The sequence below is a fragment of the Sinohyriopsis cumingii genome, chromosome 18 (genome assembly GCF_028554795.1).
Source record: "Sinohyriopsis cumingii isolate HCF-2022 chromosome 18, ASM2855479v2, whole genome shotgun sequence".
Classification (NCBI taxonomy): Eukaryota; Metazoa; Mollusca; class Bivalvia; order Unionida; family Unionidae; genus Sinohyriopsis; species Sinohyriopsis cumingii.
In genome coordinates, this window is record NC_142978.1 from 75,829,002 (window position 1) to 75,850,585 (window position 21,584).

The 21,584-nt window shown below is 34.0% G+C and overlaps 1 protein-coding gene across 4 annotated transcripts in view; it reads left to right on the top strand.

Moving 5' to 3' along the window:
* Nucleotides 1-21,584, top strand: part of LOC149777010 (poly(A)-specific ribonuclease PNLDC1-like) — a 74,881-nt gene that overhangs the window by 30,378 nt on the left and 22,919 nt on the right. For 3 of the 4 annotated variants that reach the window (XM_089941761.1, XM_089941762.1, XM_089941763.1), the window contains exons 10-14: nt 674-814; nt 7,264-7,333; nt 12,904-12,989; nt 15,955-16,019; nt 20,759-20,826. In XM_089941761.1, coding sequence (XP_089797887.1) covers nt 674-814; nt 7,264-7,333; nt 12,904-12,989; nt 15,955-16,019; nt 20,759-20,826 — 430 coding nt within the window. The remainder of the gene's footprint in view (nt 1-673; nt 815-7,263; nt 7,334-12,903; nt 12,990-15,954; nt 16,020-20,758; nt 20,827-21,584) is intronic. The other variant, XM_089941764.1, reaches the window with a different exon arrangement.

Below are 21,584 nucleotides of genomic sequence, written 5' to 3' on the forward strand. Positions count from 1 at the left end.
TGTCTGAATACAGTGGTAAATTCTGAGGTGGCATAGCAGGGATGAGATGGTCCCAATTAGAGTTTAATTAGTTAATAGCATATTAAATTAGAATATCAGTAACATTTCTCAGAAATTTATCAAATCATCTGCAGAAGTAGGTATTACAGTTTGTTCTTAAAAACTAAATAATGGATGGTGAATGCATCTCCATATTGGAGAGGTCAACACAGTCAAAGGGAGCTGACTCTTTTAGAACTAATGGGATGCACATTATGTTACACTTGATTGGGGTATTGTTCATGATACTGTAGATGTGAACATATGATGATGAACTTTAACCTCACTAATTCATCCAAATATTGCACAGTGGGTGTATTACAGCATATAGGGTGAATCTTTTTTGATAATAGATTTCATTATGGGTATTACAATAAATAGGTTAATCAATGTTGAGAAAAGATTTCATGTATCTGAGAGGCATAAATAAAAATTGACCAATTTGATACATACTCAGTATCTATTGATATATGTATAACATAATTTGCTCATTAACTTTTTCCAGATTATTGCTGAAATTGTTACCTTGGAAACAAGGCAAAAGTTAGAACATGAGTCAGCAGAGGCAAAATAACAGGAAGAACAAATACTGTTTATACATGTATAACATAATTTGCTCATTAACTTTTTCCAGATTATTGTTGAAAAGGTTACCATGGAAACAAGGCAGAAGTTAGAACATGAGTCAGCAGAGGCACAACAAGAAGAACAAAAACTATTAGAGAACATGCTTGGCATTACCAGGGTCTTCAGAGTGCTCACAGACTGCAAAAAGGTCAGACAACTGCTGTGAATTTTTACATAGTTTAACCTTTATCTTTTTTCTTTATGACTAGTATTTATTGTTATTTGGAAGGTTTAACCTCATGGAGTATTGTTTACTGTTATTTGGAAGGATTTATCTTGCATGAGTATTGTTTACTGTTATTTGGAAGCGTTTATCTTGCATTAGTGATGTTAACTGTTACTTGGAAGGATTTATCTTGTATGAATAATGTTTACTGTTATTTGGAAGGATTTATTTTGCATGAGTAATGTTAACTGTTACCTGGAAGGATTTATCTTATATGAGTAATGTTTGCTGTTATTTGGAAGGATTTATCTTGCATGAGTAGTGTTTGCTGTTATTTGGAAGTATTTATCTTGCATGAGTAATATTTGCTGCTATTTGGAAGGATTTATCTTGCATGAGTAATATTTACTTTTATTTAGAAGGGTTTAACTTGTTGGAGTATTGTTTACTGTTATTTGGAAAGGTTTATCTTGCATGAGTATTCTTTACTGTTATTTGGAAGGATTTATCTTCCATGAGTAATGTTTGCTGTTATTTGGAAGGGTTTATCTTGCATGAGTAAGGTTTACTGTTATTTGGAAGGGTTTATCTTTCTAAAGATTTATTCAGCTTTTTATGTTTTCAATGTTAAAACTTAATTTTTAATCACCATAATATAGTCTGTATTGTGCTGATGTGTTCTTAAACTCAATACATACATGCATGCATATGTACAAACATACCATTTTGCAGTGAAATTACAGATGACACGACATACTACATTCAGAGAGTTATATGAAATCACTTGTGGCAACAAACTTCAGTGTATTGTTAAATTTTAGCTGTCTTAATACAGTGGTGAATTCAGAGACAGTTTAGATGGGATGAGATTGGCCAAATTAGAGGATTTAATCAGTTAATTGTAAATAATATAAGACAATCTTTAGCATTTCCACTACACTGTATTTCCACTACACTAGCATTTCCACTACATCATATTTCCACTACACTAGCATTGCCACTACACTAGCATTTCCATTACACAAGCAGGACCGTAGAGAATGATCACAGGCCTTGAGGTGAGAAACAGCTGGGCCTCTCCTAGTTCTTCTTCAACAAATTTTTCTTTTATAAAATTAAAAAGTGTTGTTTGCGCTGGGCCCCCTTATGGGCCCAGGCCTCAGGGATATATTCCCGGTTGCCCCTCCCCTCTTGTCAGCCCAGTACACAAGTACAAGTCCTAATAATTCAAATAGTACCGTTAACCCTCTCTTTTCACCTGTATCTGTTCAAGGAGACCCAACATTTTGAAAACTACTTGGGGAAAGCCCTATGCTAGCAGAATGATGAAAGTGACAACATTTTAGGGAGCAAAAACTTATAGTGACATTTCCAATCAAACCAATTTTCACTAAAATTGTACGCACATTTTATTTTTTTGTATGAGATTATGCTGGTTATGTATAATATAGGGTTCCCAGTCTACTGGGAAATCAGGAAAAAGTTGGGAGAAATGATAATTTTTTCCAGACCATGAAAAGTCCTTGAATTTTGCAAATATTGATGAAAGTCGGGGACAAATCTGGGAATTTTCTTCCACAACTTGACGCCTGAAACAATTACATAAATCAGTCATAACTGGACTGTGAGTTAATTTTATCAAGTTCTAACCAGAATATTAGGAGGTTGCAGTATGGATCATTTGGGTGCTTGCCATAAATATATTTGTTGAGACAATCCAAATGCTCAGTGGATTAGATTTGTCTAGTAAACTTTTTGTTTCACAGACAGCTCGATATCCGCATCTTTTTTACATGGAAGGTATGAAAACTAGTCTAGCATCACAAGAGGCCAACATTAGCAGATGGGCTAGCAAACTTAAACATTGTTAAATCGAGTTGAAATTGATATGAAAATTATTTATTTTCTAACAAATTGCGAGTATTAAAATCATTATGTCTTTAATCTGCTGAAAGATGATAAAACTAATGCATAGATGAAATTTGAGCAGGTACTAGCGATTTTGATTGCTAGTTGCACGAGCACACAGAATTTCACAACCATCATTGTCAAATATTGTTGATAAAAAAATATTAAATGCAAGTCGTATACTGGTTGTAATAAAAATACAAAAACGAAAGAGCACAAAATTCTCAATTTATACACAACAAAACACAGATCCAGTTAAGTTTTTAGTTATAATTATACTGTTGGCCAAGGAGGACTATCTGCTGCTACGTATGAAACTGTTTTGGTTCATTCTGTCAGTGAGTGATTCATTGGCTACTGAATGGCACAACGTGGTTGTACAGAGGTCACAGCTGGTCTGTAAAACTCCCTGACAGAATGTTATGGATAACCCTTGAGTAAAGTTTCTTCAGTGGAAACTGAAGGAGCCCAGCGAAGACTGGGCTGTCCAACGAAGGTTGGGATGACAGCAGCAACTGTGTGGACTTCACTCATTGGTTTAGTTTGAATACACCATATAGTGCTGACATTAGATTCTTGGGTGAATAAACGGAATGGAATGAAGTGAATGCCCAAAGAAAACATGTGCAGCAGATGTTGTTCCCCAAGAATCCAAGACCAACTCTGGAGTTTTGTTGTATCATGTGACTACCACGTTGACTTGTGCTCTCTCATGCAGGGAGCATACGAAGCAGGAACCAGACTACTCTGCTTGATGAATCAGACTGGCCAAGGTTCTTGTTGTTGTTCTCGAAATAAATATGTTGAGAATTATGTGTTCTTTCTGGCTTTTACAAAAGGTATAAGACTTTCATTTAATATAAATGAAATTTTGTACAACAGCATTAAAAAGGAGTTTGTTACTGATATCACATGACTATTGGACTTCCGATGTCATTGTTTGAGATTTGTGAAGTCATGTGACTATTATCACAAGTGGCGAGCACCGGCTCAGGTTTCATCTAGTCTGTCATCGGATTAAAGACATAATGATCATAATACTTGCCATTTTTGAGAAAATAATTTTCCTATTGATTTCATGCAGGTATAAGTCGATATAACATAATTTAAATTTGCTAGGCTCGCTGGTAAGCTATCTTATGGTGGTGGCAGATTCAAAATTTTGATATGTAATTGCTCTGAACCCACACTCCATATTAAATGTCCATTGATGACAAATGGAGTTGGAATATACAAAGGAAACACAGAAAATTTCAAATCTCTGAGCTGAACTTTGGTGCGAAACTATTACACAGTGACATATAGCATGAAGCATTGGTTTCAGATCTTAAATAGAATGCAGGAGAAATGGGAAGTTATCGCCCCTTTTATTATATATTAAGAAACAACAAGAGCCTATGTATCAATACATGTTTGGGGACTCATTTATTGAACTACAAGAAGTTGATTTTACAGAAAAATTCATTCCTCGTTTATACAACAAAATATAATTTTGAGGGTCTTTTGCCAAAATTTGAATTAATCCTTTTGTAATTATCTTTAAATGATGGAATTTTTAACCAAATCATTTTAAGAAGTTTAGGTTGGTTCAAAATTCAGGGTTAAACCTTTTTTCGTTACAAGATAAGATTCTGTTACTTTGCATTTATTGGGTTTTTCTCATACTATGATAGGAAATGTTTGCTTTGTATAACATGCACTATATTGCTCTAGAATTCTTTAGAATTTAAGGAAACAAAATAATTATGCTTATTATGTTTAAATGCCAATTTATAGGAATATAGTCAGATTTGTTTCATGTGAATCATTTTGTGGGTTTGTACATGATCATCTTTTCTGACATATATGTCTTGAAAGAGAAACATCTTCTAATTTGGAAAATGCATGTTTTATAATCCTAATTTTTTTTAAAAATTCCATTCAGTAATAGTCATATGTTTACTTTGAAACAATTAATTTCATCCTTGAAAAAACCTGGAAAAGACCTGGAAATTTATATTTAGAAAAGCGTGGGAATCATGTAAATACTGATGACTGGTGACAAATTTCAACCTGCACAAGTATGTAACACCTTTTGAAGAAGTACATGACACCTGCAGAAGTACATAACACCTACAGAAGTACATAACACCTGCATTAAAGTATGTAACACCTGTAGAAGTACATAGGCCCTGCTTAATTAGATCATATTTAAGGCCAATTTATTTTTAGAAGACAAAATTATAAAACATTAAAAAATATTGTGGTCATCAGTATTTTGCTAAAATGTGTTTTTGCTTAAATGCCTCAATGAAAAATTAATTAAATAGTGTAAAATTATAATGTGAGTAGTAGGTCCAAAACAGACATCACATTTATGACAGTTTTGGTCTGGGAGACATGACGTTAGTATGTTAAACTAAACGACAAAATGAATAAAAATTCTCTTTTATATATTTGTACCTCCTTTACTATAATGCTGTCAAGACTGGACCACTGTTTTAGCCTGGAATGTGAATGTTTAATTTCAGTATTTGAAACTCCTTCAAACACTTGACTTGAATCGACCACTGTTTTAGTTTGGAGTGGGAATGTTTAATTTTAGTATTTGAAACTCTTTCATACAATTTGACTGGAATCGACCACTGTTTTAGCTTGAAATGTGAATGTTTAATTGCAATATTTGAAACTCCTTCATACAGTTGACAGGAATGTCTTGGAGACACCTCATAACCTGGCAATCAGAGGATTTGCTTTGTAACTCTAGTTAAAATCAGAAACAATATCAGTGTATCTTTTAGCCAATTTGAAAGTGAGAAACTATTGCTCGAAATCCTCGTTTGTGGAGATGGTTAAAATCCATTTGTGAAGCTGATTGAAATCCTCAGTTGTGTAGCAGATATCTGCATCTATATTGATTGATGACATGCTGTCTTTGGAAAATATTCAATATTTGAAAATTGTAAGTATAGGAAATTTTATATATATTAGAAATGATTCCCATTAGTAATGGTGAAGAGTTGGTTGAGTGGCATAATTATAAATGTAACAACATTTGATATGTATGCATATGCATATTGATGACCATGTATGGGAGGGCAAGAAAGGGAGATTTGGAAATTACAGGGCCACAAACTCGATAAATAAGCACAGCTAGGCTTAATAGATACAAAAGCTGATCGGAGCCAATGCATTTTGAGATATTCAGTTTAATTTTCTATTTACCAACTGAAGGTAAATGAGAGTTACAAGGAATAAATTTGGTCAAGAGTCATGTTGAATGTTTGTATCGCAAGTTCTTACTTAGACCATGCCATGTGACTAGGAAGACCATGACCACTGTTACTTAAAAATGAAAACGTATAAATAGATTCTTTCTTATAAACACTTTTCAAAATTTGACCATATTTGACAGAAAGCATCCTGACATAAAGAACTTCCAACTTTCAATAAATGATGCCAATTTGTTGTCGATTACAGATATTGTTACTAAAAATAGAATCAATTTTGAATGATTTTTATTATCCTAACCACTCAACAGAATTTGACTCAGTCTGACAGAAAGCAGTCTAGCATGAAGGACTTTGAGTTTTGTACAAATGGTGCTGAGTCACCATCAGATATATAAAAACCCAAAACATTTTGTCTAGTCAAGGTTCATCAGTCCACTTTGTTCCACATCAATCCTTGGCATATACAGCTGGCCAGTATGGTGTTCTGAATAATGCCATATTGTGGATAGGAGAGTTATTGCCTGCTGTAAGCAAACTAAAAAACCCATTGGGAAACCTTGTAATGTGATCAGTTAGTTATTCAGTATGTGTGACTTCACTGATACCTTGAATGGAAAGAAAGACTTGCTTGAAAGTTCTAAACAAAAACTAACATGTGACAAGTGGTATTTTCTATGGAAGCCACTTTGATTATTCCAAACAATCTTAAGAGGTAACATATTGCCAATCAGATTGCATCAGGTTTTTTTCCAGCTGCTTCCAGTCAGATACAAGTATGGTACACATTGTTTCTGCAAGTTACAAATGCCATTGGTCAATGCAGAGTTCAGTGGGTCAATAACTAAAATGCTAGCCAAGTTGCCTGGCATAAAGGCTTTTAAATATATTGAACAAATGCTGATGTACCATCAATTATAGATGAAAATAATATAAACAAAACAGAGAAACAGTGAAATGGTTGTTTTTATAACAAATGCAGTCAACAGCTTTTTAAAAAGTTTCTACAGAATGCATCCTGCTGACCCAGATCCATTTTGCTATTAGGCCAATTTCAGCCAGGTGAGTGATCTTATATCCACTTGCTCCTCTTGTTTAAATGCACAGAGTTTGTGTTTTATTTCAAGAGTAGTATTTTAGCATAAGAATGCAAAAGTACATACACTTGCAGACATGACAAATGGAGTATATTTTTAAAAACTTGTTCCCAAAAAAATCTTTGTTTTGTAAGGTGTCTTTTGCAGCAATAAGAAGTACAATCATGTGACTTTGCTTGAACCATTAATACAGTAGGTTCTTACATGCTTGTTGCAGCCTTTGGTTGGACACAACATGCTGTTTGACCTGCTGCTTCTATATGACAAGTTCTATAAACCTCTTCCAGGTAGGTTCACAACAAGTAACTCTCTGTCCATTGGTTAGTCGGTCTTACTAATCTGTGTGTTTCTCTCTCTGCCTCTCTCTCTGTCTCTGTCTCTGTCTCTCTCTCTCTCTCTCTCAATTTTAGTAATTTTAGTTCACAATGGCCATAAGACCAAGTCAACTTATGGTAGGAACCTCTGTCATTTGTGACATTAGCGATGTGTCATCTTTCAATGTGTCTCACAACATCTGCTATTTCAACTTCTTCTCAAAGACCATTCGGCATTCTGGCTTAGAGACCTTTTATGTTTGTACAATTTATACCAATCTGTCATCAAATCTTGCCACCATTATAAAAAATAAAACAACTTTAATGACTTCTTTTCAAAAACCACAAGCCACATGCTAACTTACTATCTTCTCAGTGTAAGAGACAAAAAAATGATATCAAATGGATGTATAGACTAATGTGTGTGATTTGGATTTTTAACACTGCTTTAACAATTTTTCAGTCATATCACTACGATGTCTGCAGTGTGACAGTTTATAGTCATGTCTAGCACTGGGGCATCATGCCGCAGACATGTAGCATGATGTCCCACCCAGTCAGATTATCCTGACACCAGGCCTACCAATCCTAACACTGACCTCTTAATGCTGAGCGCCAAGCAAGGCATCTGTTAGTACCATTTTTATAAGTCTTTGGTATGACTCGGATATGGATCGAACCCACAACCTCCCGCATCCAAGGCAGACACTCTAACCACTAGGCCACCGGAATGGTCACAGACTAATAAAAGACAAGGATATATGAGAGCTGCAACCCACTTGAAAAGTTCCCAATCTCATATCATATATCTATGAAATTCTTGTTTTGCATTCATACACTTTTCAAAACTAAATTTTCATTAGTTGCAATATGTTCTCTTGTTGTGACTTTAGCCAGCTCTCTGAAACCTCACTTTTGTTGAGCTGCAGTGAATATATATTTACAGGAAGTTCACTGAATGCATGTGTTATGAGCTATTTGGGATTGTAATTTAAAAAATCAGTATGTATAATAATGAAAAATTCTTAATAAAATATATTTGTATGTCACAATGCCCAATATATACTTACTTTTTAAATTCTTTATATTTGATTACTAATGTGTACTGCACACTTCCGGAATATCTAATTTGTTTTGTATTTGGTTTTAATGTGCATTAAATACCTCATTGGTTATGTCATGACAAGGAAATGATGCCTTATTGGTTATAACATGCAGAGGAAATGATACCTTATCGGTTATAACATGCCAAGGAAATGATGCCTTATTGGTTATAACATGCCAAGAAAATGATGCTTTATTGTTTATGTCATGCCAAAGAAATAATGCCTTATTGGTAATAACATGCCGAGGAAATCGTTTATAACATGTCAAGGAAATGATGCCTTATCGGTTATAACATGCCAAGGAAATGATGCCTTATCGGTTATAACATGCCAAGGAAATGATGCCTTATCGGTTATAACATGCCAAGGAAATGATGCCTTATCGGTTATAACATGCCAAGGAAATGATGCCTTATCGGTTATAACATGCCAAGGAAATGATGCCTTATTGCTAATAATAAACCAAAGACATGATGTCTTATTAGTTATATAATTCCAAGGAAATGTTTCCTTATTGGTCATATCATGCCAAGGGCATGATGTCTTATTGATTATATCATGCCAAGGAAAAGATGCCATATTTGTTTTATCTTGCCAAGGATGTGGTGCCTTATTAGTCATATCATGCCAGGGACATGATGCCTTATTGGTTATATCACGCCAAGAAGATGATGCCTTATTGATTATATCATGCCATGGAAATGATGTCTTATTGATTATATCATGCCAGGGACATGATGCCTTATTGGTTATTTCATGCCATGGAAATAATGTCTTATTGATTATATCATGCCAGGGACATGATGTCTTATTGATTATATCATGCCATGGAAATGATGTCTTATTGATTATATTATGCCAAGGAGATGATGCCTTATTGATTATATCATGCCATGGAAATTGTGTCTTATTGATTATATCATGCCAGGGACATGATGCCTTATTGATTATATCATGCCATGGAAATGATGCCTTATTGATTATATCATGCCATGGAAATGATGTCTTATTGATTATATCATGCCAGGGACATGATGTCTTATTGGATATATCATGGCATAGAAATAATGTCTTATTGATTATATCATGCCAAGGAGATGATGCCTTATTGGTTATATCATGCCAGGGACATGTCATATTGGTTATATCATGCCAGGGACATGATGCCTTATTGGTTACATTATGCCATGGAAATAATGCCTTATTGGTTATATCATGCCATGGAAATAATGTCTTATTGGTTACATTATGCCAGGGACCTGATGCCTTATTGGTTATATCATGCCATGGAAATAATGTCTTATTGATTATATCATGCCAGGGACATGATGTCTTATTGGTTACATCATGTCATAGAAATGATGTCTTATTGATTATATCATGCCAAGGAAATGATGCCTTATTGGTTATATCATGCCAAGGAAATGATACCTAAGCACCATTGCAAATGTAAAATTTTCAGAAGAATCAATGTGAAAATTAGGTTTGGTTGTAGTGTCAAGTATTATGACACTATGGTCTTAAAATAAGTAATAAAAAAGAACAAAAACCAGTAAGTTTTCTAAAATTCAACAAATAATATATTTTCCCAGAATACAAAGTGAACATTTTAAAAGAACTTACGGTATTGCAAATTAAATCCCAAATAGTCCATAAAGTTCTATCAACAGTCCTAATGAATAAAGTTCTAATTAAATTTCAGAGGTGTTTTAAATAAGATCCAACACTGAATTTATTGATGTTCTTTTGGTAACCTGTGATGTGGAGATGTGCCAACAGTCTTTTGATGAATCGCAATAATATAATCCAAGATGTCCTTGTCTGATTCACTGTAATTTCAGGTTAATGCTCTGTCTTACAATGTTATTGAAGAGCACTTTGTATTTCTAGTGAAAAATAATTTGAATAAATAATTCCACCAAAATCAAACAGTGAACACAAGAATAATAAGAATGATTCTATCCAAAATAGTAAAAGCAAGAATGAATAATTTTTCAAGTAAACAAGATTATATAAAAAGCTAAGACACAAAAGAAGAGCCAGGATGTAGGTCCAAAGTTCATTTCTAGAACATTCAAAGTTGTAAACAGATAAAATCCGTTAATTCAATTATGATAAAGAATGTGGTAAACATCAGGTACAACAGGTTATTCCTTGGGGAATATCAATTTCCTAGTCCCAGATCCAAATAAATATGTTTATTTATTGATGATGATCTTAATATGTAACTAACACTCATAGGGAAAATATTAGCTATGTATTATTTGTTTACAAAATTAGAAGTTAGTGGTCAGGTACAAAATGAACTTTGTTTTGAACAAGGTCAAGTCCAAAATTCAATCATACGTAACATATAATGATGGAGAAAAAATAACCACAATGCAAATTAAGTATACATAACACAAGGAAGAGAATACAGTACAATTGACGAAAAATAATTGATGAATAAATGTATTATACCAATCATGGGCTTTATTCATGATACTTAATGTGAGATCAGGAAATTCTTGGGTTGGGTTAGTGTTCAAATGTATGATGCACCATCAATAACTTAAAAATGAGTGAGTATAATATTTATCTAATGGATTTTTATATTTATGGGTATTAGATTTGAGAAAGTCAATTAAAGTCCCCAACAAAATTATGGCAGACTTTCAATATGGATCAGGTTGACATGCAGTACTCACAAATTTGTATATCAGTAAAGCTGGAGTTGCTTCACTTTTAATTTATCCATTGCATGCAAGTAACAGTGAACTGAAGCTTCATTGTTAGAATTCTGCTTTAAAAAAAAAACACTGAAGCCAAACCTGTTCATATGTTTTCACTGGTTAATTCCTCCATATATCGATTTTCAGTATCACTTCATCAATAGTATACCATGTAAAATAGACTGTGTACAACCCTATATCAGTTATAAACTTAAAAACAGTTGGCATACACAGCAGTTACACAGTCATTGAAGTCACAAACCCCCCCCCCCATGTGAAATAAAGGATATCTACATTTTTAATGTATAAAACCATACAACTTGGGGATACATCTTGATGAGCAGTACTTCCTTATTTCAGTAGTAGGTCAGTGTTGACCATACTTTATACCTGACTGACTTGGGTTAAATTTGTGGCTGATCTTCATTTCTCAGACACTGTTCATGATACAATTGTGAAATTGATGTTGAAATGCAACACTCTCAGAATCACGCCCTGACAACTGAAAAAAGCTCACCATGACAACAGAAGAAGCTCACCCTGACAACAGAAGAAGCTTACCATGACGTGTAATTCATATTTTAATGGATTTGGTTAAGATTTTGCACTTAGCTCATTGATCATTTGGAGAATTTGGCATGCCATTATGTTCAACATAAACTCGTGAAATGTGATGCATACAAATTTACTACACCTGTATCTCAAAACGCAATTTGTGACTTAAATTTCATGCCTCATTGATCTTGCTGAAATTTCATGTTTTAAGGTTATTTATTGAGTGCTGTTCATGATAGAACCACGAAAGTTGATAATTGGATGCAGCTCTGTAAGTGCTACACCCTTACAACCAAAGAATGTCACTGTGATCTTCATTTTTTGCTTCACTAATTATGGCCAGTAATTTTGTTTAGCTCATGACCATGTAGATAACTCCATGCAACATACATCAAACGAAGGCCCTTTTCGACTAATGCATTTGGAAGTAAATCTCTTTATTCAGTAGTAAACTTTCCATATTTATAACTGTACATTGCATATTGTGATAAGTTAGTAGGTAAACTCTGTATTTTGCTTGTAAATCAGTGTCAGAATTAGGATGCATTTCATATAAGGTCTCAGTTGTAGTGGCTAATCAAAGTAATTACTGATGCATGAATATGAGTCGTTCAGGCAGTCTCTAAGATTATTAAAAGCTTATGACTTTCAGCAAGTAAAATCAGGCTTCTTGGGTGGACAATGATAGTAGCTTTTGAAACAGATTTTAAGAACAATGGTTTTAAACAAAGGGAAAAGAAACATGACATTATGTCTAGTTTTTATCAACAAATTATAATATCTTTGTGTTGATATCAAAGAGAATATTCTTGTGTTATTGAGATCAGATTTGTTTGAATTTATATTCTGCATGATAATTGATGTTTGCAATGACTGTTGGAGGGTACAAAAAGCTTTGTACAGGTCATGATTGATGACTGTTGGAGGGTACAAAAAGCTTTGTACAGGTCATGATTGATGACTGTTGGAGGGTACAAAAGGCTTTGTACAGGTCATGATTGATGACTGTTGGAGGGTAGTCAAAATTTGTTAGAGGCGGACTATGTGATCATTGATGACATTACTGTGTCCAAGTAAACAAAACATATTATTCTTTCACATCCATTTTATATCTCTATTATGTAATGTTAATTAGTTTTATATGTGAAAATTTTATCAACATTTTTTGTAGTCAGCTACAGACAGTTTAAAGCGGAGTTGAACAGTATGTTGCCAACAGTATTCGACACCAAGCATATCACAAATACCTTGCAAAGGGTAAGTATATGGAACTTTTCATAATTACAGAGAGTTTTGGAAGAAAAAGGTTTTGCATCATCTTGCTCTTTATACATTATTCCCTTGTTATAATGTCATCCATAAGAACCATAGACTACACTGCCTTATAGTGTATGACTTAAAATGAAGGACTTAGTACAGTACTCCCTTATTTAATGATGTTCATTGGAGTCATCGTATGTACAGATATAAGGAACTGAAAAATCAGATGAAAGTTCAAAGGTTACATTTCCCAGTTTCAGTGACACCATTAAACAGAATAAAACAATTGTGTTCATAGGAGAAAATAATAGCTGCCATAAAGTGTATTTATACTGAACGTTCTGTCACATGGGTGAATCTGATGATTTTCCATATTTTGTAAATAGGCTATTACTCAAAGCATATCACAGATATAAAATGATTCATGTAGTGTATGTTTGTCTCACCCGTCTGTAAGGTTGTAAGGGCTTATGACATGATCTTGATTCATGTAATATATGTTCATGACACCCGGCCATTAGGCTGTAAGGGGGTATGGCACGATGCTCATTCATGTAATGTATGTTTATCTCACCTGGCTGTAAAGCTGTAAGGGGTTATGTCAGGAACCTGATTCATATAGTGTATGTTTACCTCACCTGGCTGTAAGGCTGTAAGGGGGTTATGGCATGGTCCTGATTCATATTGTGTACAGTTATCTCACCAGGCTACAAGCCGTAAGGGGGAGTATGGCATGGTCCTGATTCATGTTGTGTACAGTTATCTCACCAGGCTGTAAGATGTATGACGTGGTCCTGATTCCTGTAGAGTATGTTTTTTCTCACCTGGCTGTAAGTGGGTATGACATGGTCCTGATTCATGTAGTGTATGTTTATCTCACCTGGCTATACAGTTCTAAAGGGGTATGGCATGGTCATGATTCATGTTGTGTACATTTATCTCAGCAGGCTACAAGGCTGTAAGTGGGGTATGGCATGGTCCTGATTCATGTTGTGTACATTTATTTCACCAGGCTGTAAGGGGGTATGACATGGTCCTGATTCATGTAGAGTATGTTTTTTCTCACCAGGCTGTAAGTGGGTATGACATGGTCCAGATTCATGTAGTGTATATCTCACCAGGCTACAAGGCCGTAAGGGGTTTATGGCATGGTCATGATTCATGTTGTGTACATTTATCTCAGCAGGCTACAAGGCTGTAAGTGGGGTATGACATGGTCCTGATTCATGTTGTGTACATTTATTTCACCAGGCTGTAAGGGGGTATGACATGGTCCTGATTCATGTAGAGTATGTTTTTTCTCACCAGGCTGTAAGTGGGTATGACATGGTCCAGATTCATGTAGTGTATATCTCACCAGGCTACAAGGCTGTAAGGGGGTATGACATGGTCCTGATTCATGTAGTGTATGTTTATCTCGCCTGGCTATAATGTTCTAAAGGGGTATGGCATGGTCCTGATTCATGTAGTGTATGTTTATCTCACCAAACTACAAGGCTGTAAGGGGGTATGGCATGTTCCTGGTTCATGTTGTGTACATTTATTTCAGCAGGCTGTAAATGGGTATGACATGGTCCTGATTCATGTAGTGTATGTTTATCTCACCAGGCTGTAAGTGGGTATGACATGGTCCTGATTCATGTAGTGTATGTTTATCTCACCTGGATGTAAGGCTGTAAGGGGGGTATGGCATGGTCTTGATTCATGTTGTGTACATTTATCTCACCAGGCTTCAAGGCTGTGAGGGGGTATCACATGGTCCTGATTCGTGTAGTTTATGTTTATCTCACCAGACTACAAGGCTGTAAGGGGGGTATGGCATGGTCCTGATTCATGTTGTGTTCATTTATCTCACCAGGCTGTAAGTGGGTATGACATGGTCCTGTATGTATTGTGCATAGTATATGATCCATTCAACCTCTGTTCATGTTCAGGTTTCTTCTTCTCAAGTCCATTTGCAGTCAGATTTTGAAGAAAGCATTCTGAAATCACTATCTTTCAGTTTTGGAAGAAAGACCCCACTTCCTTGTCTACTAAGACTTCCATTACTAAAGTTAGAAGAAAAAAAAACATGGAATGATTTGGTCTCAAGAACTGTTTGATAATTAATAATTTTGAATTAATTGATATATAGCATGCTGGAAACAAGTATGATGTCTATCGACCATTAAAACTTAGACACTATTACAGTAAGACTATAAAAAATCTTACAGTTGAATAACCTATTGTAATAAACAACTACAGCAATCTTGACTAGGCACCATTGCAGAAAGTTAAAAAATATTGTGAACAATTTTTGATTTTTAAAAAAAATCTAGCTAAATTACCATTGAGTCTGACAAACTGCCACTTGCAATTTAGACTTTGATTTTATCCTGGTTAGGCAGCTCCACAGTAAATTAAGAGTTAGTATGGGAAGAAAAGCACACATACATTATTGATGACTAATTGACCCCCATGATAAAAGCATGACTCATTATATTATGAAAAATTGGAGAAAAGAATTTATAAGTAGCTGAAATGGTACATTTTTTTTAGTAAATTCTGTGCAGGTTTCCTCCTGATTTTTGCAAGCTTTTGTCTGGCCATATGACTGACCTATTGATTAACACCTAGCTGGAGATTGAACTGGTCAGCTGTCCATTGGAATCTGTTGTGATAGTTGATTCATACATGTTGCCCATGGCTGATGGGTCAGTTTTGGTGATATTCGACAGCATTCTGATTTGGAGACCTTGGAAATTTGAACATCTGATGCTCATTTGCCATCATTTAAGTCTGATGAACAAAAAATGAACAGAATAAAGTTTCTCAAAAGCTATGTCATAAATTATCACCATCACTAATTGGCTTTTGGCCACATGAGCAGTTTAAATTTTGCTTGGGCCACATGTTATATAAATATTAATTACCATATCTAAATCTTATGTAATACAGTTTATTTTACCTTTATCTATCACAGCCCATGGGGGAGACAGGTTTATTAGATTCAACAACATTAGAAGATCTGTACATCATGTTTAAGAGGTAATTATCTTGTGACACTTGATTTACATGATTTAGAGGTAATTAACATGTAACATTTGATTCATATACTTAAGAGGTAATTATCTTGTGACATTTGATTTACATGATTTAGAGGTAATTGTCTTGTAACATTTGATTCATATGATTAAGAGGTAATTATCGTGTGACAGTTGAATCAGATGATTAAAAGGTAATTATCATGTGACATTTGATTCATATTATTAAGAGGTCATTATCATGTGACATTTGATTTATATTATTATGAGATGATCATCATATGACATGATTCATATTATTTAGAGGTAATTATCATGTGACAGTTGAATCAGATGAAAAGGTAATTATCATGTGGCATTTGATTCATATTATTAAGAGGTAATTATCATGTGACATTTGATTCATATACTGTCAGTCATTATTCTCTAAGGGGAAATTTTTATATGTTATTTTATTACATTCACCTTATATTAAAGAATATCAAATAATTTTATTACAGTACCTCGTTGATGTACTAAATTATGGCCCAGAGATAAATATTGTTCCACTTTGAATGCTAATTACTGTTATCAAGATGTATAATAAAATTCAGTTTCAAAGAGACTTTGGATTTATATAATTTCAACCATTATTTTCTATGTATTAAAACTTTAAGTGTTCATTCTTTCATCATTTTCCATCAAATATTTTTAATGTGGATATTACTTCTTATTGATTGATGGCTTTGAGATAAATGTATTTCTAATTCAAATGTCAATCATTGGTACCAACATGTTAATATAAATGTTAAGGAGATGCTATATTTATACAATTAAGCATCTTTTTTGATGAACATGAGGCTGTTTATATTACTTTCATTTTCAATTGAATTAAATATTTCTTTATACAGAATTTACTGGTGCTGAATTATGTTGAGTACGATGGTTTCCTGACACTGGTACAGTAGTCAACATAACACCACTACATGCCTAATAAATGTACACCCACCAATTGGTCAAAAAACATTTTTTTTTAAATCCATTTCTAAATGCACTTGTCTGAATCCCAGAATCCCTTATGAGATAGAAGAAGCTGACAAAATCTCACTTGAACATTATTTTCTTGGATGCAGCCATCATGTTTACCCCGTGCCATGTTGCCACTTAACTCCCTAACTTAAATAAGTGTCAAAAATAGATCTTACGTGCTTTGGGCAAGATCAGATTGGGTGAAGGAATGAATCTCAAGAGTGGAAATCTCTCAATGGGAATTAACTCTTTTAGCATCTATATACACATTGTGGGGACACTGTTTAGTTAGTATATATAATAATGGTGTGTTTTAATCTCATGAAATTTATCCAGATAATAATTTTTAAATCACACAATGTGGATATCATATTAAATATGGTAGTTATATTTCCCAAGTAAAATGCAAATCAAGGTATAATAATAAGAATCAAATTTAAAGAAAGTTTGTCAGGTGATAAATTTGGTTTTAAAGACTTAGAACTAACGAGCAGTGCCTTTGCTACCTATTTAAGTGACAATGGCTTATATCACTTGTCACAGCTAACAGGGTGTATTAGGTTATAATGTTGTCTGCTCATCCATCTAGCTGATATGGGCCTTGTTGTAAAAAATGTTCTATACCAAACTTTAATAATATCTTGCACTTAGAGAAGTAAAGAAACCTATTGACAATGAGGTCTCAAGATCAAAGGTCACAGTTGTGGTCAAATCTAATAAGAAACTAATGGTTTATGCAAACTTAAAGACCTAATAATGTTTCCTACCTTAAATATTCTCAGCATGTTTTTTTTAATGTTTTCTAATGTCCTGGTGTTTGTTTTTGTAATCATATCATTATATGTTTTTTATCTTATAGGTGTTGTCTAATGTTGTAAAGCGCTTAGAGCTTTTAAAGATTAGGCGGTATACAAAGTCATCATTATTATTATTATTATTATTATTATTATTATTATTATGTACATTAAATTTAGTTTATGTCTGCATACATTGACCATAGGTCAACGTCATTGAAATCCATTGGTCCATAGATGCTTCCAGGGCATGTGATTGTGTGATTCACTCAAAATTTGTATGATTTTGCACACTTGGAAAGCAGTGAAGTGCAAGAACTCTCACAAATTAATTTCATGTTGCACATGGGAAAATGTATGCTGCATAGTTTACAACTTTATTGAGCCATTCACCCTAAATGTTCTGGTAGAAATGGTAGAAATACTGCAGCACTTGTTGCGACGTGTATTTTTCATAATTGTTTACACACCTGGTTTCTTCAGCTTGACGTGAATGGTTATTAAACTAAATTTGATTGGTAGACCTTTATTTAGCAAGCATTGTGTTTGAACCTTGCATCAAGGAAGTTTTACAACTGTGCATTTATACTATGGGCTATCTAGAAGACCACAAAACAGCTAATTTGCAGCATTGTTCATCTTTAGATGACAGTTTAATTTGGCAAATACTGAATGATTATTGTAATGAAGGCAGTTTATTTTTTAAATTAGGAAGTATATCAGATTTTAGGATCTGGGAAAGTGTTAATGGAGATACCAGTGAGTGATTTTGAACCAAAAATATGGCATTAAATATGATTCTGAAGTACATGCTGGATGGACAAAAGCAGACGGAATGATGGTCAACCCCTCAGTTCATCGGTATTTTGAAATTAAATGTGGGAAAGGCAGACAAATAAGCCAAGTTTTAAAAAACAGACAATTTAAAAGTACATTTTATTTCTTTCTCCTCACAATTTAGCCCATTGGGATCATGTGCTTCAAAAGCATAAAGGTTATGACAAATGTAATAAAAAAGAATCTAAAAATGAAATTAAGAACTAAGATATATTTTTGGGGTTGGATCAAAATACCTCAGAACGAGTAGACTACGGCATTAATGGACTTAAAATCCTAATACACCATTATCGAATAGTAAATCAGGCATAGTAGTCAGTAGGTACTAATTCAAGAAAGTTAAACTTTGGTAGAGCTTACGTTAGTGGAAAGTTTTTTTTTGCAGTAGAATTATCCAAAAGACAACCCTGTGAGCTGTGAAAGTGGATTCTCAGTTCAGAACAATATTAATATACAGATAAGAAACAGTTTAAGCTCAGAAACAGTCAACACATTAATGCTTATACAGCTACAGGTGACATCTTTTACAGAGTTTGATTTCATTAGGGGTCTTACAGAGTGGATTAGGAAGTAGGAGGGATGGATATTCAAGTGTTATGTAAATATTAAACTATGGTCATTTTCTCCTTCCCCTCATTTTTGTTCTACACCCCCTCCCCTTATTTTTGTGGCAAGGGGAAAATCCCCCCTTATAAAATTCTGGGATCATCTCTATTGGTCAGTATTGGTCATTAGCTCCAGCATAGAGGACCACTGTCCAGTTTATAATGTGCAGTTCAAGGTATTCTTATTTTATATTACCCCAAAGTACATTATTTTTAATTCAAGTACACTGTAATATTCAGTAGATCCACTAAACCAGGGCACATGAATTCTGTACATCATCTACAAACACTTTGTGTGTTTCATTGAGAATAAAGTTTAATTTGCTTTGACATTATCTTCTTAATCACTTGTCAAATTATTGGCCCAAAACCCATGAATGAAATCTAACTTGTCAATACCAGTTTTCACATAGTCAGATATAGTTATTGGCTTAAACCTAAAGTTTCCATCACCAGTCCTCACTTAGTCGAATACAATTATTGGCCTTAATCCCTAAATTAAATCCAAATTGACACTACCAGTCTTCACCCAGTAAAATAGAGCTGTTGGCCCTGACCCCTAAATAAAATCTAAATTGTGACTACCAGTCCACACTGAATCTAATAGTTTTTGACCCAAACTCCTAAATAAAATCTAAATTGTGACTACCAGTCCACACTGAATCTAATAGTTTTTGACCCAAACTCCTAAATAAAATCTAAATTGTGACTACCAGTCCACACTGAATCTAATAGTTTTTGACCCAAACTCCTAAGTAAAATATAAATTGCCTCTACCAGTCCACACTGAATCTAATAGTTTTTGACCCAAACTCCTAAGTAAAATATAAATTGCCTCTACCAGTCCACACTGAATCTAATAGTTTTTGACCCAAACTCCTAAGTAAAATATAAATTGCCTCTACCAGTCCACACTGAATCTAATAGTTTTTGACCCAAACCCCTAAATAAAATATAAATTGCCTCTACCAGTCCACACTGAATCTAATAGTTTTTGACCCAAACTCCTAAATAAAATATAAATTGCCTCTACCAGTCCACACTGAATCTAATAGTTTTTGACCCAAACTCCTAAATAAAATATAAATTGCCTCTACCAGTCCACACTGAATCTAATAGTTTTTGACCCAAACTCCTAAATAAAATATAAATTGCCTCTACCAGTCCACACTGAATCTAATAGTTTTTGACCCAAACTCCTAAGTAAAATATAAATTGCCTCTACCAGTCCACACTGAATCTAATAGTTTTTGACCCAAACTCCTAAGTAAAATATAAATTGCCACTACCAGTCCACAGCCATTCAAATACAGTTATTAGACCCAACCACTATATAAAATATAGATTGCCACTTACAGTTGTCACATAGCCTGGTACAAATACACACTCAAAAGAACATAAGCTTGTATAGTATACAGTAATGAGTACATGGATAGCCACAGATTCATGAATTATTTATCTTTTTCCACCATTAATGCATATTGGTAATCTAATTACAGTCCAAAAGGGAGAGAACATGTGATACATTCACCAGATATCTTCCATGCAGAAGGCTTTGACAGATATAGTAAGTTATTTTGTTACTTTCTGATGACTTGGGATTGACATGGTGGCTTGAGATTGGTGAAAATCAGCTTAGATCACCTTTGGTGTGGATAATGTCGCCATTCCACATGAGAACTTAACACTTGACCAGCTGCCCTCTTTCGCAATGCAGTTAGCAAGTAATGTAAGCGTTTGGTGTGTTAAAAGCCCAAAGTGCGAAGATCATAAGTAAATTAAAAAACAACGGAATCAAACCTTTGTTTGAGCCTGCCTTATGTATGAACCAACTTCAACCACTGGACTTTTACTTAAAACATTGTCAATGAAAATGTTTGAAGCTGAATAGATAACTATGGCTGACGTGAAAATGTTTGAAGCTGAATAGATAACTATGGCTGACGTGAAAATGTGTGAAGCTGAATAGATAACTATGGCTGACGTGAAAGATTGGACTTACTTTGAGAATACTAATCAACTTGTTTAATTCAACACTTTCGGGATTATTTACCAACCAAATATTTGTGTGTACTAGATGACTTAAATGATGTGGTATAGATTCAGCCAGAAATTCATCAAAGTGTGAGCTTTAATAATCTACCATAATTAGTGTCCATGTTTCAATAGCAATTATGCCTCTATCAATGGTTTTAATATTTTATAATCATGTTGTTCTTTTGAATTAAGCATGCTTGGATGAAATGAGACATTCTTTCTTATGGAATAACATTTTTCAATAACAGTTTCACTTGAATGAAAAATTGATTTGAGTAATTATTAAAT